At 38.0% G+C, this 27,326-nt stretch overlaps 1 protein-coding gene across 5 annotated transcripts in view; it reads right to left on the reverse strand.

The window, feature by feature from the left end:
• Window positions 1-27,326, reverse strand: part of LOC126427296 (zinc finger protein ZFP2-like) — a 276,401-nt gene that overhangs the window by 209,259 nt on the left and 39,816 nt on the right. For all 5 annotated transcript variants that reach the window (XM_050089596.1, XM_050089594.1, XM_050089592.1 and 2 more), the window contains one exon: window positions 5,349-5,390. In XM_050089596.1, the coding sequence (XP_049945553.1) occupies window positions 5,349-5,390 (42 nt within the window). The remainder of the gene's footprint in view (window positions 1-5,348; window positions 5,391-27,326) is intronic.

Below are 27,326 nucleotides of genomic sequence, written 5' to 3' on the forward strand. Positions count from 1 at the left end.
ATGCCTTAATTACCCGCAGCTTCACTGGAAATAAGACTTAGATAGATGCATAACCAGCTTACTGCAGGGTGAATTATTTGTGTTCTATGATGTTTGGATGTGGAAAGAGAAATTATATTAGTCAAACTTTTATAATGAATTAAACTTTTGCAATACTAGCCAATGCCATCACCACTGCAGCTCAAAGTATCATCACATCTGGAGGGAGGGAGAGATGGAGGGAGGTGGTTCAGTTGTTCCAGTCCAGGGTGACACTGTATGACGAAGGGGGCACTCCTTTGAAGCTGGTTCTTGTGGATTGAATGAGGATTAGGAGTGTGTGGGGAAATGGCAAGGGAGATCTATTTGTGGACTAGGTATGGGGGATAGTGCCTGTATGTGATGACCTTAGTGAGACCTTCAGTATGCTGGGAAGGGAGCTCTTGTCACTGCAGATACATCGCCCCCATGTGACACCCATACAACCTAGCCACCCAGGGTCAACATGTCTGCACTGACAAGAAATCCCTTTCCACTATGCTAAAGGTTTTGCCCTGGCCTTCACCATCGCTATCCCCCACACCTAGTTCACAGACAGATCTCCCCTGAAATTTTCCCACCAATCCTCTCTCCAGCCCCAAGAGCCAGTTAAAAAGGGGTGCCCCTTTCGTCATGCAATACCAGCCCAGACTGGAACAACTGAACCACATCCTTAGTCAGGGCTTTGATTATCTACCATCAGGTCATGAAATTACAGACATCCTACACAATATTCTTCTCACCTCTCCTAATGGGATGTTCCATCAGCCAACCTCTACAACATCCTATTCCATCCCCATGCCACTTCCAAAACAACCCTTGTCACAGGGATCATATCCTCGTGGAACTCCCAGATGCAAGACTTATCCAATCCATCCACCCAGAACTTCCTCCAGTCCTGTCACAGGCTTAGCCCACCCTTAGCCTGCTGCTGGATCGCGCATATCAATACAACAAAGTGGTCTCCGTGAGAATCACTGGTGTTGCTTAACACCTAACTTTGCTGGCATACAATCTAGATAGTTTTATCACATATTGGCAAAATACTGTTTACAGTAGTTACTTTAAATTATAATATGTATCTATTTCTTCATTTGTTATTAGCTTTCATGTAACTAATCTGTGTATACTTTAATGTGTACTTTTACGTCCTGTATGCTTCATGGCCTATCATTGATGTAATTCGGTATGCAGTTGGTGGAGCATCCCATATGTAAGCAACATCATTGCTCTCCTTAGCCATTCATGCATTTATAGCACCTGCTCCATTCACTGCCACCACCTGCTATCATGCGTATAATTTCTTCTTTTAATATTTGTTGTATATGATGTATCTTATATATTACTGTTATTACCAAACATCCCTCTAAATCCCTTCTATGTCATATTTCAGTTTGAAAGCATGCTCTGAGCATGGTTAAATATTGGCCAAAACCAGTTACCAGTTTCAGTTTGATGCTCTGAGCATGGTTAAATATCGGCGAAAACCAGTTACCACTAAAATAAATGTTTTGCAGTCGAAACTGTTTTTAAAATTCTTTTAGCCAGATAAATGCTTCTCCACAAGAAATGTTCTCGAAAATTATCTGAGAAGTGTTATTTTATTCATTCCGAAGTTACATAACAACTGAGAACTGCCAACTTTTCTATTATGTCTCACATATCACATAGAATTTTTCCATTAAATATCTGCACAGGTTTCCTTTGTTGTTATTGTTATGTGTTTCTCTCAATAGAACATAAATGTAATTACGCTAGTATGCCTAAATTCTTGGCATGTTTTGTCATTCTACTCATGATGACAACAATTTTGATTTCAATGGTACAAAAACATGGCTGTATACAGTCATCAGTACTCCAATATCATCATCATCATCGACATCATTGTCATTAGATTTTCCACCAATTGGCAGGTTTCTGACACCATTGTTATCTTCACCTGATTCTGTTTCAGGCCAACTGTTTTTCAGTATCTCTAGTTTCTTATATCCTTTCACTGTACCTCCAATAGCTGCTGTTAGAATTCCTTTTGCACACGGTATAGATTCCAACCAGTTTGCTTTCTTTTCCTTAACCAGGATTATGATAGCTCTTTGTTCTTTACTGTGTCCAGTACTTAAATTTTCCTCTCTTTACTGACCCATTTTAATCTCTCTATTCTCTTCCAAACCAAAATCTTGGATACTTAAATTTTGGTTCTTTTTCTCTTCTTCAATGTCACACCTTCACAGCCACAAAGCATTTAACCAATATTTTTCTTAACTCCAATCACATTTCTTTTTCTAGAAAACTTGATTTGCCTTTGAAGTTATTGATTCCCGTACTGCAGCACATACTGTGTGATAGTTTGTAATTAATTGTAGAATTCCTCCAAGTGGCAACAATAGCCATGGCAATTCTATTATAAAATCACTGAAAAGGTGCCAGTGTGATCAGCATTTATAAATGTGACATATGCTGATCTACTGACTTTTCCTATGTGCATTTGGCATAGTGTCCATAGAGTCTGCTGTCAACTTTCAGTTCCATTAGGCCTACGAATTAGTTCTTTATTTTGTTCTTTTCTTTTGTTTTACCTTCTTCTTCTCATTTTGCTGTTTTCCTGCAGGTAATTTTTCAGGGTGTAGATCTGTATAAGACGCCAACCAGACATTCCCTTGGCCCAATGTCTTGGTCTCTCTTAGTAATTGATTACTACTTGGCTGTACACCAGCAATATTTTGGCAGGAAGGAACCATGGAGAGGTCCTTCCTCTTTTGTTAAGTTGAAGGGATCTCCTGTCATATCCACCAGGAGGCTCCTGCTGGATCTGAAAGACTAAGTCAAAGGGGGCTATCCCACTCTTTCATTTAATTTTTCGTTTTGGTCACATGTTTTTGGCTTATAGCAGGTGGTAAATTTGGTTTTAAAAAATCTGAAGTAGGCAGGGTGACAGTTGCATCTTCTGAATAATTTGCATATTGATTGGAGGCATGCATTTTTATTTTTTGCTTGGCTCAGTATATGACAGGCAGTCCATTATTTTATATTCTTGTGTTTTTTTCATTTTTAATAACAGGCCAACTGACGAACGTGGTGGATAGTGTTCCATAACATTTATGCATAAAAGGCAGTTGTTTGTAAGGACAAGCTTAGTGAAGTGATCTTCCACAAATTCTGCAATTATGGTCTGTTGTGCAGTGGGATGACAGGTTCACAATGTAAGCATCAAAAACAGATCATGGGCAGTGGAAGGTAAAGTTTGATGTCACACATTACACCATAAATTTAATTTTTTCTGGTAGGATATTTCCTTCAAAATCTAAGATGGAAATACATTTATCTATTTGGTTATCTTTTTGACCTTTTTGGACCTGTTGGACAAAATGTCCACAGCAATGCTCTAAATTAGTTCATACCTCCTATTCTGCCTGGAGTAGAAGGTCTCTTTGAAAGAGAACCCTATTCAGAGTTTTATATGGAATAACAGTCAGAGGTATGCAGCCAGCTTTTCAATGATCAAAGTGCCTGAGATGGTAAAGCAGATGAGGCTTCAATCAATAGTGACCCATTTCACATTTTTTCAAATGTGCTACTACTCAAAATTTATCTTCTATATGTTCCATGAAAAACAATGGCTTTTTACTGTAAATGTATCTCCATCTGTTCTAGTACACATCAGGTATTGAATAAACTGTTTTGTTACCAGTCTTCTGGCCTGTCTCTCTTATCATGGAACAGGCTGTATACAGAAAACACTTGGATTGTAACTGTCCACATTGAAATATCTACACCCATCTCTTGAGGCAGCAAGATCAGTATGGCCACTGTGTTGCTTTAACTGAATGTGATTCATGTGTAAAACATCCATCCTGATGCCATATACTCCGATAATGGGCTCTTGATGCAGACACCATTCAGCCATAGTGAATATCATCTGCCACAATGTATGTTGCCAAGAGGCCTGATTCCCCAAGATGATGTTCATCAACTCCATGGCATGTATGGGGAAATAGCTCAGGTTCCAGAGGTGTGTTCACTGTGTTTTCAAGGGGCACTACTGGAATGGTATGTAACAATTCATTGTCCTTCTGGCAGCCAAATATTTTTCAGTTAATATCTGCCTATCTCGATTATTTGCTTTCTTCTGTACCTACTGTGAATTAGGTGTTGCTTCCTCAGAATCTCTCCAATTTGTGTGTGTGTGTGTGTGTGTGTGTGTGTGTGTGTGTGTGTGTGTGTGTGTGTTTCAAGAATCTCACTTTCAGCTTCAGTTGTAAAACTTTTAAAGTTGTTATTTCCCCAACCAACTGTGACACAGTTTAAATCTCGTACAACTGTGGTTACATGACTTGGATACACATATACACATGTACTGGAGACCACAAATTTTGGCTGAGGTTATCATTTACTTCAGCAGCTGAGTCTGGTGGCTGACAGAATGGTTCAACTATAGCCTTTACCATATTTGTGATTTCCATTCATGCCCAATCCATTCTGCATGCAGTTGATGTAAGATCCTTGCCTACTGTTACAAATACACTACATTTCATTAAATGTCATTCTAGTAAACACTTAGCCCTGCCCCAAGGGAGTTGCTACTGTCAGTTTATGCCTTCAGCCCACTAACAGTGGGGCTCTCTGCAATTTTTAACACCGCTTCAAAATTGACAACAGATATACAAGGTATATATTGTACATCAGTCTTGTGAATGATATACGGAACATGGAACTACCTCACATCTGGCGCTTCCCAATTGGATATGAAACATCCAAAACTGTACCAGAATCCACACTCCATGTTAAACTCAACTTGAAGGTTGGTTTGAACACTACTCTTTTACAAGTAATGGTCCTACTGGAGTGACCCTTGTCATCCTCTGGCCTTTGAATTTTCTTACTCAGTCAGTTATAAGGAAATCAGAGTGGAGTGCAGACTCAACACAATACTGGAACTTGTCATCTGTCACATCTTGGGAGAGGCATTGGAGATACTACCTTGAACCTTTGGATTTGTAATCTGACACTCATCCACTACACAACATGCCCTACATTGACTGAATAGGTCAGTTCAGAACCTCTTTCTACTTGACGTACTTGGGTGTAATTGGATACACACTACACGACTACATTCAGTGAACATCAACGTGTAGTGTTTTACTTGGGTACAACTATTTCAAATACCAAGGATTCTTTGTTGTCCTGAAGATTTTGTACATAATAATGTAGAAATAAAGCAGTGTAATCTATCACCAAACTTACACCAAGTGTACTCTGCAGAATAGGATTCCCACAGTAACAGTGGAGGAAGAGAAAATATTAATCATCATCAAAGTGTATTAGTAACTCACCTCCTCCTTAGTCACATGATGTTCAAATTCAGGAGGACATAACTGCAACAAAAAATAAATACTGGCAAATAAAATAACATTTGGGGAAATGAAGTTCACTAATTTCATTAATATTACCATACAGACAGTATATACACTGATACAGTAAATGAGAAAATACTTAAATGAAGTATCAATGGACAGTAATTATCTACTACAGACAGAGCAGAATGAACTAATGTCATGCACCACATTAAAACAGGACTCAAGACAACACATTTTCCTCAAAATAAAAGTTTCATTGTTTTTTTAATTGTCATTTATGCACTTCTTCATTCCTATATAAGGTGACAAGAAGGAAAGCTTTCTGGGATGAGTAACACATGAAGATCTACATTAACAGCTCAAAGAAATTGCTGCAGGCAACTTCTGTAATGTATGCCAACAACAAATTATTACTAGTGCTAATCTGCTGCCACTGATAATTATGGGCACTACTTTTGGATTACTTTAAACGTAAACTGGGAGAGAAGCTACATTTAAATAAAATACACTGCTCTTCTTATACAACTAAGCTGCTGTCTGTATTAATCACCTCAAACTACAAATTTATGTAATGCTACTAGCAAAGCCAAAACCTGTTTAATAAGAAAATTATGTGTCAAGCAGAATTTAAATCACTCAATGTAATCACTTGTTAAAATTAAAGAAATGACTAAAAAGGTTTTGTCATAGCTGTAGGTGATCTATTCCTGCCTCGTGTCCATTTGCAACCTGTTGTAGACTTTTGCACCAGAATACCAAACTCTACTCTGAATCCTGCACAGGCATGAATAGTTTGAATTGATATTATTTTACTTCAACTACTGTGGTTGTGGTAATATGCCGAACACTAATTATTAAAACCAAAAAGTTCAGTTATTAACATTACATAATATTTTAACTTAATCTCCAGTAGAATAAATATTTTTTGACCTTACTCCACTGCCTCTGAAGATTATGCCATAGGACACTACAGGATGAAAGTACTACAGTATGCTAGCAATCCTTTATGCTGGTTGACACAATGAGAGAGATTTATAATTGCAAAGCAGGCAGAACCAAACATTTTCTTTTTGTCAACTTATCCATATCCTGGTGACATTTCAACTTATTACCCACATGGGTGCCTAGGATCATCACACATATAGCCTCGTCTATTGTGTGTCCACTGATCTTTATTTCTTGCATTTTTAAGTTATTTTTATTTGTTTTAAACTGAGAGATTATAGGTTAAGATGTTTCTTATGAACCAGTTGTAAGGTTGTTCTTATTTATCCTCCTAGCTTTGTGGTATATATGTGTTTGGGCCCTTTGTTACTATACCAATGTCATTAGTAAACATTCCACTTTCTGAAGAGTGCTCCAATAATCCTGGCTAAATCATTTAGACAGATAAAGACTAAGAGGGAACCAAGCACCAAACCTTGAATGACACAATATTTTAACATTTTGTCAATCTACATTTAGTATTATTCTTGTTGTATCATTTATTTGTGTTAAACTCTGCTCTCCACTGCCAACATAACACTCCATCCATCCAGAACAAATGCCTCGACAGCATATCATTTTTGTTTCCAGAGTATAATTTTCAGATCCAAACAATTGACACCATCCTCACAAACTGTGGACTATGTTGCATTGGAGTATCTTGCATGCTTCAACAACAGTACCATAGATGCAAGCACATTCAAAAGGTATCTGTGGAGACGCTAGTTAGGTAGGTAGTTTCACATTCCATGGGTCATTTCTACAATTAATAGTAATGCTGTGAAGTGAAACATTTTACATTCATGTGTAAATAGGGTACATACTGACCATCTACAAGACTTTCTTCTTTTAATACATATATGTGTTAGTAATTACTACCCATCCCTTTTTATACAACACAAAAATAGAAATTATTCTATGAAATAAAGGCAGTTGTCAAGGAGAAACTTTGTCAGTCTGTTTTCAAATTTTACTGTACTGTTTGTCGGACATTTATATCTTTGGTAGATGATAAAAAAATTTGGTGTCAGCACTGTAAATCACTTTTTATGCTTAAGACAATTTTAATATAGAGTAACGAATGTCGTTTTTTCTTTCTGGTATTGTAATTTTGTACACCATTGTTCCTTTCAAATTACAGTTCATTATTTACAACAATACCAAATGGTTACTGAAGAGGGGCTGGTGATTTTTCAGTAGTTACAGGGACCAGTCTGGATGACTGATGTCTCACGCATTGCAACATTAGCCAAGATGACATTTAACAAATGAAAGATATGTTAAACTATAACTGTTATATTTCCTGAGTGCAGCATCAAACCAGAAAAGCCTGTAATTAGAGGTCATTTGCCTATTTGCATTTTAATCAATAGCTGTTACTTCTGAGTATTTCAGATTTGGGGACAAAGGGGTGGGTGCTACCAGTTCAAGATTTTACTACTTTGGCTGACATACCATCAAAACTGGCAGAGTTTTGAATTCTTTTGTATAATGCATGATTTTTGTCTTTTTCATGACAATTTGAAGTATTTTTAACACTGCTTGTAGAGCACCTTTCAATCTTTGTTTAGAAACAATTCTCTGCATCAAATAAAGCTCTCTCTTCCTGGCACAATTTAGATTAATCTCAACTCCCGCAGTGAGAAACATGTTGCAACTACAGCAGCATATACCGGTATATGGATGTCATGATTCTGTCAGTACTTGACTGCTCTGTTATCTTGTGTGTGGGAACTTTGCGATGAGATCCACATGCATGTATACAAAAGGCAAGTGTTAATACCATTCACATACACAGTTACAGCAGTTGCTTGTAAGATGGCAGTGAGGGAAGATGTAAGGAATGGCAAGGGCCAGTTACCAAGACTACCACTTCTAACACTGGCACTTTCTTAAAAGATGCTATGAACTGTTAGCATAAAAGCATTAAAGAGTTTGAAAAACAGGGTGGTAGGACAGAGTCTGAAAAGATTGTACGGATGTTGAAGAGTCTGCACCATTTCAGATTAATTAGCACTGACGTTAGCCAATGAGACCACTGCATGTGCAAATTCAAGCAGCTTGCCAGATACAATTAGTGTCAGTTGCTCTCATAGCATAGGTGGTAGTACATAAGACCACTCAGCCTTTGCCTCGAATTCATATCTTGCTACCATCCCATGTCCTATTTTTGTATTGCTTTCCTGTTCAGTTTTAGGAACACCTTTGGCGACACTATGCCTGGTGGGTTACCTGAATTTGTGCACGCAATGGCCTGATTAGCTAACTTCCGTGCTAATTAATTTGGAAATGGCACAATACATTGAATTTTTATCTTAACAATTATTTCTCAGCACAAACTACCCTACAACACCCTTACAAGCTTTTCAAGTTCTGACAACTCTGTATATTTTATGGAAACAGGTGTGAAGCTCTTCCAGGTATCAGGAGTCTTCACTCCCTCGACTTGTAACCTAAATGATTGTATGTTCCATTGGACTACTGGGGTTGTTTCAATGGTGAAATATTTTTTATTTATTTCCTATCTTTGTACAAATTTTGGTACTTCGTGCTGCCTTCAATGTGCAGCTTGATGATAGTTTCATGTTTGCTATGTAGCTTGCAAAATCTGCAGCAAAGTCATCAGGCTTATCTGAAAAGAACTGGTTTCTATGATCTGGTAACAATGGGCACACTTACTTAGACATTTTTGTTTTAAACTACCCGTTGTAGTAGTAGTGGACATTTTACAACTAGTGAAACATGACTTTCTCAGGTGTAACAAGAGGTCTGCACTAAAACCTTACTTGCTGCTTTAGTCAGCATTACTCTGCAGGCAAGACATGCCACTGATGTGGAGAAGAAATTGCAGTATTTGGTGACTTCTTAGAACAAGCTATAGAAATAGATACTGCCTCGTGAAGAGTTCTGCATGCCTGGGGACGCAACCTGTTGTTGAAATGCTGTCTGAAATGGTTATGTTCCACTGTCACACCTAATGATAGTATTAGGTTGTAAATAATACAGAGTTTGTGATAGTGGAGGACTGTTCACCATACCCTGCCCTCAACAGGGGGACCAAACCCAAGTGCGACCAGTAATCAGTAGATTTCAAAGATGTTTATTATGGTAGCCTGAATCAGGGGGTCCTTTGCATATAATGGAATGTTTTAGAAGAAATGAGCATTATTAAAAAACAATAAAAATGTATTAACTTTATTATCTACATTGATACACTGAGCAACAAATTTGTACCAAAAATTTGAAATTACTGGCATTTGTACATTCATTTAGATATAATATGATTAAAAACAGCCATTTAAAAAAATTTAGCTTTAGCTTCAGCTTCAGAAATATGTGTCCCATATTAAACCATCACTATACATATTTAAGTAATAACATACCCTAGATGTGTTTCAGGTAGGAAATTTTGTTAATAATCATATATACTTGACATGAAGAATTTGTCAAATAATATGAAACACTTGCATTATAGTATTTACAGTTTCTTTTAGAAATTATCAAATATCCTCAAACAATTGATACAATGAATAAAAAAAATAATGGTACATACTGCTAGAGCCGATAATATCCAGTATGATAAATACAGTGGTTTTCTTGCATATTGCCAAAACTTTAATGCCATTAGCTATCAATATTAATTAATAATTGTGACTCAAAGAAGTATTGTTTGATTTCAGTGATCAAACTGAACCTGTTTGAGTCAGAGTTCGGCTTATGGTGTATTTGTAGCATGGCTATAAAGTGGGTGCTGTGATTCATAGTAAAAGTTGCCAAAAGCGTTCCCTGAGGCACAGAATAATGGCCGTGAATATATTGGATGTATTTGGTATTTGAAGTAAGAAGTGAGTAGAGTTTTGTAGATATTGAATTATTTTATTGTCAAACAGACTTCTCTATTTTTGAAGAGCTCTGAATATAGTTACTGGAACACGCAGACCAGAGTGTTTTTTAATTTATAAAGTTTATTCCGCTCAGAGTTGCGATAGTAGCAGTTCATGTTGATCCTGGCCATAGCTGAACTGCACTTACATGGCATTCCACTGCGACTGTTATTCATGTAGATTATAGTGACAACTGACATTTTCATTGAGGTTTTGTTAGAGGGACTGCAGATTACTAACACCTGAAGTGGAGGATAATTTTGTAATTTGTGTTTTAAATTGAATTAAAAAGTGGTGATAGCTCCAAGGATTTTTGTTTGATTTCTTTATTACTTCTTTTCATTTAGAGTGGTGATTCAGTTTTGTTTGTCACCCAATCATTCATGGATGTTTGTTTCTGTATCTAGTCTCTGTAAACATAAGGAAATAAACAGTTATTTTGTTTGAAAGTCAAAACCTAGTCCCCAAATCTCGTTTGGTCCAAAGTGACTAAATAATTGCTATTTGAGAGAAAACATTCATTATGACAGAATCAAGCAGTATCTGAAACTGTGGAATACTTACACGTAAAGGAGGGCTGCAAAAGGCAGAGGGTCATGAGAAACAAAATAACGCAACGTAGGATGGTTGGTTGGTTGGTGGATTTTGGGGAGGGGATTAAACAGCAAGGCCATCAGTCCCATTCAAAGGAACCATCCTGGTATTTGCCTGAAGTGATTTAGGGAAATCACAGAAAACCTAAATCGGAATGGCCAGACACGGATTCGAAATGCCATCCTCCTGAATGCAAGTCCAATGACTTAACCACTGAAAGACAGGTAACCCAAATTACTTATAAGTTAAAAAATTTTCACTTAAAGATCATTTAATTGATAAAATCACAGTCAAGTAATTAGGGTTATAAGTTGTGTTTAAAAGGCTATAAGTGTGAGTGATATATTTAAAAGCACAGAAAATACAAAGGACTAGTTTATTTTTGTTCTAAAGTTGAAAGTTTATAAGTGCAGTCATTGCCATAACTACAAGACAGATTGCCGACTGTATCTGTCAAAACTCATCCATTTGCAAACTTTTGGATTTTTGCTGGAGGTAATATGCTTAAGTAAGCAGGTAGCAAAATATATCAACCTTTACTGTGATTTGGTTAAAAGCTGAATACAGAAGTGAGTGTACTTAAGGTCTGTGACCTACATGAAAGAGTGGTCTGATGCGAGTATTGCTAGTAGTGATTCTTGGCTACGCTAAAAGGTTAGGAGTAAGAAAATCAAATTATTTCTGTTAGAGGAATAGCTCTGAATGTGTTACATATGTGTTTAGACAAAATAATTTCAGACTAACTTTAATAAATTTACAGTACTTAATCTTTGGTATTACTGGACAGAGCATCATATACAATTGCGTTTTTCCGATAGTGTGTTGACATCAATTAAAGATCACTGCTATTGACCCTAACATAATAATAACACACAACAGAAAGGTATTTTTAAAAAACTATGTCAATAACAATCTACACAAACAGATGCCATTTGTGTGCTCACTTGCACTTCCTCAGAACCTGAGCTCCTGTGTAGTGAGAGTATTACAGCTGCATTCCTTCACATTGTAAATCATAATTCTTAAGACAATTTTAAAAAATCACAATTTCTCCTCTTATTGGGGCTAGGTTGTGTCTGCTAGCAGCAGGGCTAGTTATGTGAGGTTATAGATGGCAGCTCCAGCACAGTGCATGGTCCCTCTCCCCACATTTCCCTATGAACACTTCTTTGACATCTCTGCTCTACGCACTTCTTTCAAGAGTGTTATCAAAATCCTGTTTCATACATTAATTAATTTATTCAGTTCTGTGAACCCCACATGGAGGAAAAGCATTTCCATATGTAACAATAATGAGACAGATTAACAAAAGATAAGCAACTAGTATAAATAAAGTCTGTAAATGGTTAACAAAAACGAACCATCACTGCACAGAATTTTCCAATTGTGCTCACATGCATAACACTTTATATATTAAAATCAGATCCAAAGCCACTCTTTTGCGAAGAGATGCCACCTCATTCCTTATCTTACATAACTATCAGCCTACATTTATATGACCAAATTCAAATTTAACACAGAGAATAGTTACATACATTTGTTACAACCAATATGTGTTTATCATAACCACTGTTCTTTGTATTGGAGCTAACTGTATTTCCTAATCACTGGATCTAGATAACCCAATAATTTGTAGTAGTCAATTGGCATTTTTGTTGTTGCTCTAGTTGTGGTTATTCTTTTTTTTTTTTTTTTTTTTTTTTTTTTGTTAATGTCTGTCAGTAGTTTCTTGAAGACGGCAGCACCAGAATACAGAAACAAACACTGAAACTAAAACAAGCAGGAAACATCATCTTGCCATACGTGCTTTGCAGGGCACAATTTAACTGAGTGTGTGTTTGTGGTTTAGGGGCAATCAGTATCAACGTTATCAGTGCTCATATGAAGAAACAAATGTTTCATAGAAAATGCAATAAAAGAAATGAAAGACAATGTGAGATTAAGTCACACTCACTCTCTCCCAGTCTCACCTATGATCACCCACAACAATTTAACTGGTCTTTTATTCCTACTAAATATAAATTAAAGGAGTAAACTTCTACAAATTTCCATGTGGTGTCTACTGTATATGTGGTTATCTTCTTGCATAATTCTCTTGCTGATTCCTTTCACTAAATAAATATTTTCATTACTTCATCCATAGTGTCCTATAAGGTGATTCTACAAAACAGACAATGAAAGTGTGCTGCATAAGATACTACACATTTTAAGCCAATACAATGAAGGAGGCTTCAAAATGTAAAACAGATTTAACTTGATTAATTAACCTGTGCCATGACTATATTTTAGCTTAAAATTGACCTGAACCCCAGACCACTTTACACATACTGTTGCAATTACCAAATAAAGATCAGTAACTGTTTCTGGTACGAAAATGACATTTTTGCTTGTTCACAATGGCATAATATTAGTCTTGAGAGATTAAGATGTAACTGCTCAGCTGTGAACCAGCTTCACTCTTATTCAACTATAATTTGAGCTGTCTTTAGTATGATAGTTTGAGCTCTTGACCAGTACACTTGAATAATCACCAAACCTTTCAGTGTCTAAAAAATTCTTTGCTCATTGAATTAGATGATTCTCTTTATGAATCTTCAGTTGTGGTTCTTTTCCATTTCTCATCAATTTGGTGTGTGCTGCTCTAAGCATTCTGTACGTATGTAATAATTAAAGGATATAATTACTTTATATTACAGCTTTTATTCCGGTTATGGATCCAGTACAGATTAGTGGTTAGTTGACTAATCTCCTTTTTAATTGATTATGACTGACGAACATTCCTGTTAGTTGTATTTATTAAAGCTTTGAAGTTGGTTATTTCTTCATTTTATTTCACAACTTTGGTTTTACACAGTTAACAAATGTCTATTTGTTCATATTAATGCCATGTGTTCTGGTCCTCATAATTACAATAATTAATACAGATTAAAGGATCTTTTGACTGTATGAAATATTCTGATCATTATATTTAATTTTCAGCTGTGAGCATGAGTCACTGTGATACCTGTCTATGGAAGTAGTACTTTCATGTTATTCATGTACTTGTACATGATGAGCTTTATTACTAAACACATCACACTTGTTGCTTCATGTATTTCATTATTATATGGCTCTCATCTTTAAGATGATTTTTTGACATGATGTGGTTTATCACTGAATACTGCAAGCCTGTTACCTCATGTAGTTCATTACTGTATGCCTCTCATCTGTGTTTAGGGCTTAGAATGTCCACTACTTTTAAGTGTACATGATGATGTGCTCTAACATGGCCCTAATATAGCGGACTAACCCACACGTTTTGTGCATTTGAAGTATTGACATGATATGATAAGAGTATACGATTATTATGCAATGCCTTTTGATCTGTTCATGTAGCTCACGGTTTCTCTTATTTAGTAACGTACACATTGCTGTTGCACTCAACAGCTGACAGATACCATTTAGAGCAGAAGTGGACTATGTGTCATAGTCCATTTATGCTCTGTGTTGTCCATCCACTGCCACTGCATGTGATGATGTCAGCGAATGAAGGACTTGTGTATTCAACGTGGAACAACGTATTGGACCAGAGATCACGTGGCAGTGAATGTCAGTTGTGCAGCATGGAAGCCCTACCAGAAAGCATGGAGGAGCAATTACAAGGTTAGTTGTGTGTTCCTTTCTTTTGTCTGTGGATAATATTGTTGAATGTACACTAACGTGTTCATATTGAAAGATGTCCAAAGGAACTCAAATGGTGACTTTGTTCACAAAATGCAAGTTGTTTTCCATATGAAAACACAATTAAATACACACAATACTTTATTTATTGCTATATTGTGTAATCGAGTAATGATCACTTATAATGTTATGTGCACAACAATGTTTTTCCACCCGTCAAGTAATGTACAATTGCTTCCCTTGTGTATACCAATGCCCACGTTCACCATTTCTGTCATGTAGTTAATATTACATTGAAGAATGGATATTTTTATCACAGAGATATTTGCATCTGATGGGGAAGCATGAGGAGAAGTGAGAGTGAGCATGGCTGCAGCAACAACTTTTCCTGAGGACATGCCAGAGACAAACAACGATGCCATGATATGTTGCCAAGGAAAGGAGCACCTTAGAAATGAAGATAAATGGCTTCGTAATGTTAGGAAAGAACAGAGAGCTCTAGGTCAAGAGTATGTCAACCATAAGTGTAACCTTGTACCTCGAAAGGAACTGCATACAAATCAAAGAGTGTTCGTACCAGTATGAGTTCCACAAAAACGTCACCGAAATGGAAGGAACAAGTATTCAATGAGTTTTATAATTTAGGCAGCCATGATCTGCAGTCAGCTTTCCTGTTTATCATGGTTAAAGTTGTTGATAAAGCACAGTCATACTTACGTCAGCAACATTCACACAAGGTGGTGGTGGTGGTTAGTGTTTAATGTCCCGTCGACAACGAGGTCATTAGAGACGGAGCAGAAGCTCGGGTTAGGGAAGGATTGGGAAGGAAATCGGCCGTGCCCTTTCAAAGGAACCATCCCAGCATTTGCCTGAAACAATTTAGGGAAATCACAGAAAACCTAAACCAGGATGGCCGGAGACGGGATTGAACCGTCGTCCTCCCGAATGCGAGTCCAGTGCATTCACACAAGGAGAAGACAAAATTGTATTACTTGCTCAATTGAAATGGATCTGAAATTAGGGTGTGCAAAAGATTCTTTCAGAATACTTTAGCCATATCTGCTGGAAGAATTGATAAGGTATTCAAGAATAAAGAGGGAAAAGCAACTCCTCCTCATGATGGTAAAGGTAAAGGTAATCCCGGTAATAAAACACTTCCCCACAAAGTTGATGAAATAAAATGTTTCATAGAAAAATTTCCACCTTATGAAAGCCATTATGTGTATCATAAAAATAATGGTAGAAAGTATTTAGGACCAGATTTAAATGTATCAATCATGTATTCACTGTACTGTACAGAGGAGCAAATGCCGGTTTCTCATTTTATTTTCCACAATTTTTTTTTTTTCGAAAACTGCAATTTGTCATTTCATCCACCAGTGTCCAACTCTTGTCAAACATGCGATGCTTTGCAAGTAAAAATAACAGCTGCTGATAATGATAATGAGAGAATAGAATTAATTGCAGAATGTGAATTCCATCAGCAAAAAGCTGAGTATGCTCGGGCACGTTTACAGAGTGATACTTTGCTTAGCAAATCAGATGGTAGCTTTACAGTGATAACATTTGATTTGATGAAAAATTTGTCTACCCCGTTCATCTCAACTGGAGTTTGCTATTACAAAAGTCAGTTGTGGACATATTGCTTTGGCATCCACAATATGCAGAGTGATGATACATACATGTTTCTGTTAAACAAATTTATTGCATCAAGAGGGTCACAAGAAACTGGTTCTTGTTTGCTGTACTTCATATGCAATTTTGTCAGGACTGGAAAACTAATTATGTACTCTGATCAATGTGGAGGCCAGAATAGAAACATAAAAGTCACTGTACTGTGCCAATACATTGTAAGCAGCTGAAGAGTTCTCTGTGACGGAAATAGACCATCAATTTCTAGTTAGCGGACACTCATACCTGCCCTGTGATCAGGATTTTGGCTTGGTTCAGAAACAAAAGAAGTATTTTGCTAATATTTACCTCCACAACACTAGAATGATGTGGTAGTGAGTAAAAAAAAAAAAAAAAAAGGAATTCGTTCAAGGCTATCAATAGGAATGAGGAATGTTTCTTCAACAAAACAGCTCAAAAGAAACATCCTGAATCAAAAAATGTCTACAATGGTTGAACATACAGTGGCTGCAGTTTGAAGCAATCAACGGATTCAAAATATGGTATAAATACTCGAACCAAAGCAAAGAGCCATTTCAGGAAATTGATGTAGGCAAACAAACATCCACATGCATCAACAATCTTGAACTGCTTTATCCTAATGGACATGTAATTAAAGAGGCAAAATGAAGGATCTGCTCAGTTTGTTCTGTATGTACCCCCACTTCATCATGATTTCTACAAAAATTTAAAAATATCTTCACATGCTGTAGAAACATTGCTAGTCGATGATTTTGAAACACTACATAGTGCTTAAAATTATAGAAACCAATGTAAAATGTTACGTGTAATCTGCACAATGTATAATAATAATGTATACTATTGTCACATGCAACCTATTATGGACTTTGTGCAATGAACAGCATTAATAATCAGTGTACTAACGGACCTGTCATTGAGAATGTTCAACTACTCAGAGTGAAAATGGACTGTCACAGCAAAACTGCTAATATTCTGCTACATAATTAATGTTTGTAATGTATCTATGTCAGAATATTGTTCAGTAAAACCACAGTTACATCGTATGCATGTTAAAAGGCTGCACTGCATCACAGAAAAACGTTCTCTCTGAGCCTTTATAATTAGGCCTGCGACTTCCCCAGGGTTAGTCCACTTGTGCTCTCAGCACCTCATATTCCCAAGGTTACATATAACTTCTTAGGTGTATTAGGCTGGCTCAAATGGCTCTGAGCACTATGGCACTTAACATGTGAAGTCATCAGTCCCCTAGAACTAATTAAACCTAACTAACCTAAGGACATCACACACATCCATGCCCGAGGCACGATTCGAACCTGTGACTGTAGCAGTCACGCGGTTCCAGACTAAAGTGCCTAGAACCGCTTGGCCACCACGGCCGGCAGTATTACGCTGCCAATGTATTTATACAACAATGATACCCATGTCTGTTCTGTTTATATATAACCTGACAGAGTTCATTTTACTTAGCTTATCTTTTTAAATAGTTAGATTTTACCATGTTGTTCAGTACAGCTGTAATTTATATTTTATTGTCCACAACTTCCAGTGACATGATATGTTTCTATATTGGCAGTTTATGAATGGTTACGGACAGCATGTCAAAAGCACCACTATTTTATATCCTTCACATTTAATGAGGATGATGAGTAACCTGATGTCTATGTGGTGTTTGGTTCTGTATTCTTACCACATCAAGCCACAGGTTTCTTTGATTTACTGGCCTGTGTTGATGTGGCAACTAGGTTTTGTATATTCTTCATTATCTTCCAAGAACTTATTACTGTTAACTGTACACATTCCACTTTATATTCTGTATTTTACTGCCTAATGGACCTTGCCATTGGTGGGGAGGCTTGCACGCCTCAGCGATACAGATAGCTGTACCATAGGTGCAACCACAATGGAGGGGTGGCTGTTGAGAGGACAGACAAACGTGTGGTTCCTGAAGAGGTGCAGCAGCCTTTCCAGTAGTTGCAAGAGCAGCAGTCTGGATGATTGACTGATATGACCTTGTAACACTAACCAAAACGGCCTTGCTGTGCTGGTACTGCGTACGGCTGAAAGCAAGGGGAAACTACAGCCATCATTTTTCCTGAGGGCATGCAGCTTTACTGTATGGTTAAATGATGATGACGTCTTCTTGGGTAAAATATTCCGGAGGTAAAATAGTCCCCTGTTCAGATCTCCAGGCGGGGGCTACTCAGGAGGACGTTGTTATCAGAAGAAAGAAAATTGGCATTCTACGGATTGGAGTGTGGAATGTCAGATCCCTTAATCGGGCAGGTAGGTTAGAAAATTTAAAAAGGAAAATGGAGAGGTTAAAGTTAGATATAGTGGGAATTAGTGATGTTTGGTGGCAGGAAGAACAAGACTTCTGGTCAGGTGACTACAGAGTTATAAATACAAAATGCAGTAGTAGGTTTAATAACGAATAAAAAAATAGGAGTGTGGGTAAGCTACCACAAACAGCATAGCGAACGCGTTATTGTAGCCAAGATATACACGAAGCCCATGCCTACTAGAGTAGTACAAGTTTATATGCCAACCAGCTCTGCAGATGACAAAGAGATTGATGAAATGTATGATGAGATAAAAGAAATTATTCAGATAGTGAAGGGAGACAAAAATTTAATAGCCATGGGTGACTGGAATTTGGTAGTAGGAAAAGGGGGAGAAGGAAAAGTAGTAGGTGAATATGATTGGGGGAAGAAATGGAAGAGGAAGCCTCCTGGTAGAATTTTGCACAAAGCACAACTTCATCATAGGTAACATTTGGTTCAAGAATCATAAAACAAGGTTGTATACATGGAAGAAGCCTGGAGATACTAGAAGGTATCAGACTGATTATATAATGGTAAGAAAGAGATTTAGGAACCAGCTTTTAAATTGTAAGACATTTTCAGGGGCAGATGTGGACTCTGGCCACAATCTATTGGTTATGAACTGTAGATTAAAACTGAAGAAACTGCAAGAAGGTGGGAATTTGAGAAGATGGGACCTGGATAAACTGAAAGAATCAGAGGTTGTAGAGAACTTCACGGAGACAATTAGTGAACGGCTGACAAGAATGGGGGGGGGGGGGGGGGCAAAAAATTCAGTAGAAGAACAATGGGTATCTTCGAGAGACAATGAAATAGTGAAGGTAGCGGAGGATCAAGCAGGTAAAAAGACGAGGGCAAATAGAAATTCTTGGGTAACAGAAGCGAGATTGAATTTAACTGATGAACGGAAAAAATATAAAAATGCAATAAATGAAGCAGGCAAAAAGGAATACAAATATCTGAAAAATGAGATCGACAGGAAGTGCAAAATGGCTAAGCAGGGATGGCTAGAGGACAAACGTAAGGATATAGAGGCGAATATCACCAGGGGTAAGATAGATACTTCCTACAGGAACATTAAAGAGATCTTTGGAGAAAAGAGAACCACTTGCATGAATATCAAGAGCTCAGATGGAAACCCGGTTCTAAGCAAAGAAGGGAAAGCAGAAAGGTGGAAGGAATATGTAGAGGATCTATACAAGGGCGATGATCTTGAGGACAATATTATAGAAGTGGAAGAGAATGTAGATGAAGATGACATAGGAGATATGATACTGCGTGACGAGTTTGACAGAGCACTGAAAGACCTAAGTCGAAACAAGGCCCCGGGAATAGACATCATTCCATTGGAACTACTGACAGCCTTGGGAGAGCCAGGCCTAACAAACTCTACCATCAAGTGAGCAAGATGTATGGGACAGGTAAAATACCCTCAGACTTCAAGACGAATATAATAATTCCAATCCCAAAGATAGCAGGTGTTGACAGATGCAAAAATTACCGAACTATAAGTTTAATAAGCCACAGCTGCAAAATACTAACGCGAATTCTTCACAGACGAATGGAAAAACTGGTAGAAGCTGACCTCGGGGAAGATCAGTTTGGATTCCATAGAAATATCGGAACACGTGAGGCAATACTGACTCTACGACTTATCTTAGAAAATAGATTAAGGAAAGACAAACCCACGTTTCTAGCATTTGTGGACTTAGAGAAAGCTTTTGACAATGTTGACTGGAATACTGTCTTTCAAATTCTAAAGGTGGCAGGGGTAAAATACAGTGAGCAAAAGGCTATTTACAACTTGTACAGAAACCAGATGGCAGTTACAGTGTCGAGGGGCATGAAAGGGAAGCAGCTTTTGGAAGGGAGTGAGACAGGTGTGTACCCTCTCCCCAATGTTATTCAATCTGTATATTGAGCAAGCAGTAAAGGAAACAAAAGAAAAGTTCGGTGTAGGAATTAAAATCCATGGAGAAGAAATAAAAACTTTGAGGTTCACTGATGACATTGTAATTCTGTCAGAGACAGCAAAGGACCTGGAAGAGCAGCTGAACGGAATGGACAGTGTCTTGAAAGGATGATATAAGATGAACATCAACAAAAGCAAAAAGAGGATAATGGAATGTAGTTGAATCAGGTGATGCTGCAGGAATTAGATTAGGAAATGAGATGCTTAAAGTAGTAAATGAGTTTTGCTATTTGGGGAGCAAAATAACTGATGATGGTCGAAGTAGAGAGGATATAAAATGTAGACTGGCAATGGTAAGGAAAGCATTTCTGAAGAAGAGAAATTTGTTAACATCGAGTTTTGAATGAAGTGTCAGGAAGTCGTTTCTGAAAGTATTTGTATGGAGTGTAACCATATATGGAAGTGAAACGTGAACGATAAATAGTTTGGACAAGAAGAGAATAGAAGCAGTCTATTTACTGTATTTCTCTATTACAGTAAGAAATACCGGACCATATGTAGTTTGTCAGAGTGTGATAAAGCTTAGAACACTCATCCATGTGTAGACAAATCTTGCACTCTTCACACTCAATGCAGGATTCTCCATGCTGTTTTCTGTCAGAACAAACCTTACATTATCTAGACAATACTGCTTTTTTGTCAGTTGGAGGTATTTTTGTGGGAATATGTCCCCATTACCTTCCTTGGAGTTTTAATGGACTTTTTGCTTGGTCTGGTCATCCACAAATTCCATAATCAGAAAGTCTAATGCCTTTCAGAGCTTGTTCTGCTAGGTCGACATGAACATCTGTGAACCTCAGTCTTCTTTCACTGGATTTCATCATATAGTGTACTACACTCACATTGAGAATCACCAAGATTACATGTAAAAACATATTTTTTACATCCCATAACATATCTTCTCATAAAAGGATTGCTGCAACTGTTGGTTGTGCACATCGACTCCACCCATTCCTTTATTATAATCAGTTTAGTCTTCTGATTTGTTTGCTGTTCTTCATAGTCAGGACGATTATGAACGGTTGACAGGATGTGCACGGGTTTTCTGTCAATCCATTTCACAGTAAGAACTTTAGTTGCTGATGTAAATGTCAGCTCACCTTTTTTCAGCACTTAGTTCTTGATCTATGGTGGTATGTTTCGCCCTGTTTGGTCTTCAAGTTCCAACAATGTAGGTTTTCCTCTCCAATGTCTTTAGAAACAAAGTGGGAGAACTGTACCAATTACCCATGTGTACTGTTCTCCATTCATCCAGTACAGTCTCATACCAATCCAAAACAACTTTCTCACTTGCTAGGGTGCTGAATACTTTTTCTGCCTCAAGACCTGTATCAATTTTAAAAGTGTAACAATATCCATTGTCAGATGAGCAGACATTTTCAAGCCAAACCTTGGCCCCTTTGAAGGGTCGTATTGCACATATGACAATCTGCACCTCAACTTCTTCAGACCCTCACTGACACAAAAGATTTTTCCAGGATTGTACAGCATCTGAAATCTGTCAAGTAGAAGAGTAATAACTGGTCTGACCTTTCTCAGTTTGTCATGATGTGTGTCTGCAGAATCAATAGCAAAATAAAGATACTTTGAGGTGGCTTTGAATCTCCTAAAAGTCATGGTTTTACCAAAAATAGGAGCCTGTATTATTTTTCTCTTTGACCAATTATCTTGTACAGAAGGCTTCTTTCTTTGGGATATAAGTATGCAAAGTGCAAAATGGACCATCTCGTCTACTGTCATAAGAAAAACCAGTGTGCTCTGTCAACCATTCTTGTCTGTTCTGCACGTACAGTTGTTTCTGTGTGTACTTTAGCTGGAAATATGTAAATTTGTTTCCTTGACCACCAACTTCAGGAACTGTGGTGTCAAAAACTGGTCAGTTATATGCAACTCTCATGGGAATGTCCTAGGGATCTGCGAATAGTAATATCTATCTCCCCTTCAATGCTGCTTCTGGTAATGTAAGGATTACTTTGAATATTAGTTAAGTTCCACTCACCAGTAATTGTTGATGTACCTGTTACTGTCCCCACTATGGCATCTCAATTGTTAAGGGAAAAAAATCTTCTTTGTGAACACAACCACTGTCATCACTTGACTCTGATTCTGTGCTTTCCCTGATTTCAGAATATATTTCACCATCAGTATCACTGAAATCACGTTTTTCAAGGAATGTGTGTATTACACTCCTGGAAATGGAAAAAAGAACACATTGACACCGGTGTGTCAGACCCACCATACTTGCTCCGGACACTGCGAGAGGGCTGTACAAGCAATGATCACACGCACGGCACAGCGGACACACCAGGAACCGCGGTGTTGGCCGTCGAATGGCGCTAGCTGCGCAGCATTTCTGCACCGCCGCCGTCAGTGTCAGCCAGTTTGCCGTGGCATACGGAGCTCCATCGCAGTCTTTAACACTGGTAGCATGCCGCGACAGCGTGGACGTGAACCGTATGTGCAGTTGACGGACATTGAGCGAGGGCGTATAGTGGGCATGCGGGAGGCCGGGTGGACGTACCGCCGAATTGCTCAACACGTGGGGCGTGAGGTTTCCACAGTACATCGATGTTGTCGCCAGTGGTCGGCGGAAGTTGCACGTGCCCGTCGACCTGGGACCGGACCGCAGCGACGCACGGATGCACGCCAAGACTGTAGGATCCTACGCAGTGCCGTAGGGGACTGCACCGCCACTTCCCAGCAAATTAGAGACACTGTTGCTCCTGGGCTATCGGCGAGGACCATTCGCAACCGTCTCCATGAAGCTGGGCTACGGTCCCGCTCACTGTTAGGCCGTCTTCCGCTCACGCCCCAACATCGTGCAGCCCACCTCCAGTGGTGTCGCGAAAGGCGTGAATGGAGAGACGAATGTAGACGTGTCGTCTTCAGCGATGAGAGTCGCTTCTGCCTTGGTGCCAATGATGGTCATATGCGTGTTTGGCGCCGTGCAGGTGAGCGCCACATTCAGGACGGCATACGACCGAGGCACACAGGGCCAACACCCGTCATCATGGTGTGGGGAGCGATCTCCTACACTGGCCGTACACCACTGGTGATCGTCGAGGGGACACCGAATAGTGCACGGTACATCCAAACCGTCATCGAACCCATCCTTCTACCATTCCTAGACCGGCAAGGGAACTTGCTGTTCCAACAGGACAATGCACGTCCGCGTGTATCCCGTGCCACCCAACGTGCTCTAGAAGGTGTAAGTCAACTACCCTGGCCAGCAAGATCTCCGGATCTGTCCCCCATTGAGCATGTTTGGGACTGGATGAAGCGTCGTCTCACGCAGTCTGCACGTCCAGCACTAACGCTGGTCCAACTGAGGCGCCAGGTGGAAATGGCATGGCAAGCCGTTCCACAGGACTACATCCAGCATCTCTACGATCATCTCCACGGGAGAATAGCAGCCTGCATTGCTGCGAAAGGTGGATATACACTGTACTAGTGCCGACATTGTGCATGCTCTGTTGCCTGTGTCTATGTGCCTGTGGTTCTGTCAGTGTGATCATGTGATGTATCTGACCCCAGGAATGTGTCAATAAAGTTTCCCCTTCCTAGGACAATGAATTCACGGTGTTCTTATTTCAATTTCCAGGAGTGTATTTTAGCTCAGATTTCATACAGACCAGCCATGCTGCGCTACTAAATCTATAAAAATATGCCAACTTTGCATGATAATATTTAGCTGCAGTTGAGCATTTCTGGTCAATGGTCACATCTGCTGCCATTTATTAACATGCTGCCTGAACTAAAAATAGCAACATTGGTAGTGGAGTAATCGCATGAGCACTGCACAAGGCAACTGAACAGTAATGGCTGTACCTGTCATCATACATAATGAACACGAGTGTGATGATAGGTATACACATCACAGTATGCCAATATATTAATCATAAGCTGTACATGAGCTATATGTGATTTTTATATTTTCACTAAAAATTACATGCTGAAGATCATTTGTAATTACAGTGCCTTGGAACTGTACAGTCTGCTTGCCTTTCCAATATTTTTAGATATTTCAATTTTGTAACATATCAGAGTGTTATACAACAAACCATGTATCTATGTATTTACACCCTGTCTGACCCACGAATATATCAATTGCATAAAGGTTGTTGTCATGGGTTAGTAGCCATCTGACATAAGATGTTTCGCTTTAAGGATGGCACTACTATTGTTATTACTTAATCTTGCATCATGGATATGGTTTATGTATTTGTTATTTTTAACATATCTGGCTTCACTGTGATGTGGACATCAGTTCTATTTTGTTACAATGAACAATGTAATATTCACTGTCACTGTTTTCCTTGTTTACTATTCTCTAACATCTTTGGTAAAGGTATTACGTCCTTCGCTTTGCTAAAGATGTAAAAGTTCCTTGTTATGTTAGCAACCTATTACAAATGGAGTCTTTGATGTTACTCTGCAAATGTAGGACTTCGTCAATGTAATGTTCATCTTTTTCTTCTTTGGTACATTGTCTGTCTGACTTGAAGCATTGTGATCTATGGTTGTAATATCTCAAGGACAGGTTATGAGAGTTGTTTGGATGGTTTCACTCTGACAACCATGATGCTGTATCAGCCTAAAAGGAAAATAGGATATGTTTTTAAGTGACCTGTTTTATCTTGTAGGTATAGATATGTAATTCTGCAACATATTTTTATCGATCATGTCATTTTTGTGTACATTATATTTTTTCAAATTTTTTTTCATTTTTGATGTTTACAGGCATCCTGCGATGATAGTCTATGACCAAAACGGGTAGATGATATATAGGTTACATAGAACAGTAGATGGTTAAAATGAGTTTTCTAATGCCAGGATTATAGCTGAACTGATATGCAAGTAATTCAATGTAAACAGTTTAACAGATACGACGACTCATATCATACATTTTCATACTACTAAAAAAAATCTGCACGATTTCAAAATATATAGTGTTGTTGGTACATTAATACAAACAGCACATGTACAATTGTTTTGGAGTCCACTAGTACATGTACCTAAAATGGTATTAACACAGCCAATTAATGAAGATCCACCAGTACATGTACCTAAAATGGATTTAATGAAGAAATTCAATGTGGCACATTTTACTTTCAAGAAGTACTGCTACTTATCTTTAGGTAAACTGACAGCACCAGTTATTTTTGCATACTCACTCCTTGTTGTTTTATTCACCTCATTTCTGGCAAATGCAACCAAAACAATGAAGTTATTCATCTGTTGGAAGCAAGTACTAAAAATATTATTCACAGCATATAACCACATATTGTGTGCAAGACTTTTAAAATGTTATTACGGAAAGTATTTGTTCATTTGGTAACGGTAAACAGCAGAGAGAGTTCTAACATCTTACACAATTAGCTGTTTTTTTTGTCATGTTCAAGTGGTAAAACAGAAACATGACCATACAAACAAATATATTTTGTTAAAAAAATAAATTATACACATCTTATTGATCAGTACTGCAAATTATCTGATTATCTATGCTGAAGATTACAGGGAGTCATATGATAACTTGCAACTACCATGAAAAGGACAATTTGACTTCAATATCCCATACCATCATTAGAGATGCCTTTTCCAGATTGTGGGAAGGATAAGGAACAGAATCGACAATGTTCTTTATATAGGAACTTTTCCACCATTTCTCTTTAGTGAATAAGGAAACCACAAAAACCTAAAGCTAGATGCAACATGGGGATTCGTACTGACCCACTTCTAAATCTAAGTCCAGTGTGCATGTCACCACATCATCTCACTCAGTGGACATTGTTCGTGTAACCCATTCATCATAAGAATAAACCTGATATAAACAAACACAAATGCTATGATTGGTCAAACACTATAGCACACGTACACTGGTGTTATTACACTCTGGGAAGTAGGTCCCACTTATGTATTAGATATCTTATTACTAAGTTATGTTAAATGAAACTTTAAGATATTCAAATGTATTAACATTGATCTATGTTTTTCCTAATTACACTTTAGCTACATAGATGTTACTTCAAAAATCGTCATAGTCTCTGTACTATTGTGCTCTGACTGTCGCGCTGTTACTGCACAGTACAAAAGTGGCTGATGCTGCTTTCTGTCCCGCAATGCAACACAGTTAAAAAAGTACTGAGGAATAGGCTGTTCTTAATGTTTTTTATAATTTTATGGAGATAATCAGCTTTGAAGTTTTCCCAGTGTTGTATATACCGCTATGACGATTTTCCAGTGTTGTATGTACTGCAGTTGATAGACGAACATGCACTGAACATGTAGCACAGTCGGTAATGGAATGTGAACCAAATGCAGTTATTTCATGTGTTGGTTCAAATCTGACACTTAATTCAAAACTCGATGTTAACAAATTTCTCTTCTTCAGAAATGCTTTCCTTGCCATTGCCAGTCTACATTTTATATCCTCTCTACTTCGACCATCATCAGTTATTTTGCTCCCCAAATAGCAAAACTCATTTACTACTTTAAGTGTTTCATTTCCTAATCTAATTCCCTCAGCATCACCCAACTTAATTCGACTACATTCCATTATCGTTGTTTTCATTTTGTTTATGTTCATCTTATACCCTCCTTTCAAGACACTGTCCATTCCATTCAACTGCTCCTCCAAGTCCTTTGCTGTCTCTGTCAGTGTAAGGGATACCTTACATGTGGCATATTTTACCTACGAGGATTCCATCATTATGATGTCCGTTTTTTCCTCTGTGAACATTTTCTTCTAAAGTGTAAATTGTGGCAAAATTATAAATACGTTAATGCAAAATCAGGTGGGAATTGACATTGTGAAATGTGGAAATTTGATGGGAGTGATAAAAGTGGGAAAACGTTAATTTGAGGAAAAAGTAGGATTAAACTGTCT

The sequence above is a fragment of the Schistocerca serialis genome, chromosome 11, assembly GCF_023864345.2.
Source record: "Schistocerca serialis cubense isolate TAMUIC-IGC-003099 chromosome 11, iqSchSeri2.2, whole genome shotgun sequence".
Taxonomy (NCBI): Eukaryota; Metazoa; Arthropoda; class Insecta; order Orthoptera; family Acrididae; genus Schistocerca; species Schistocerca serialis.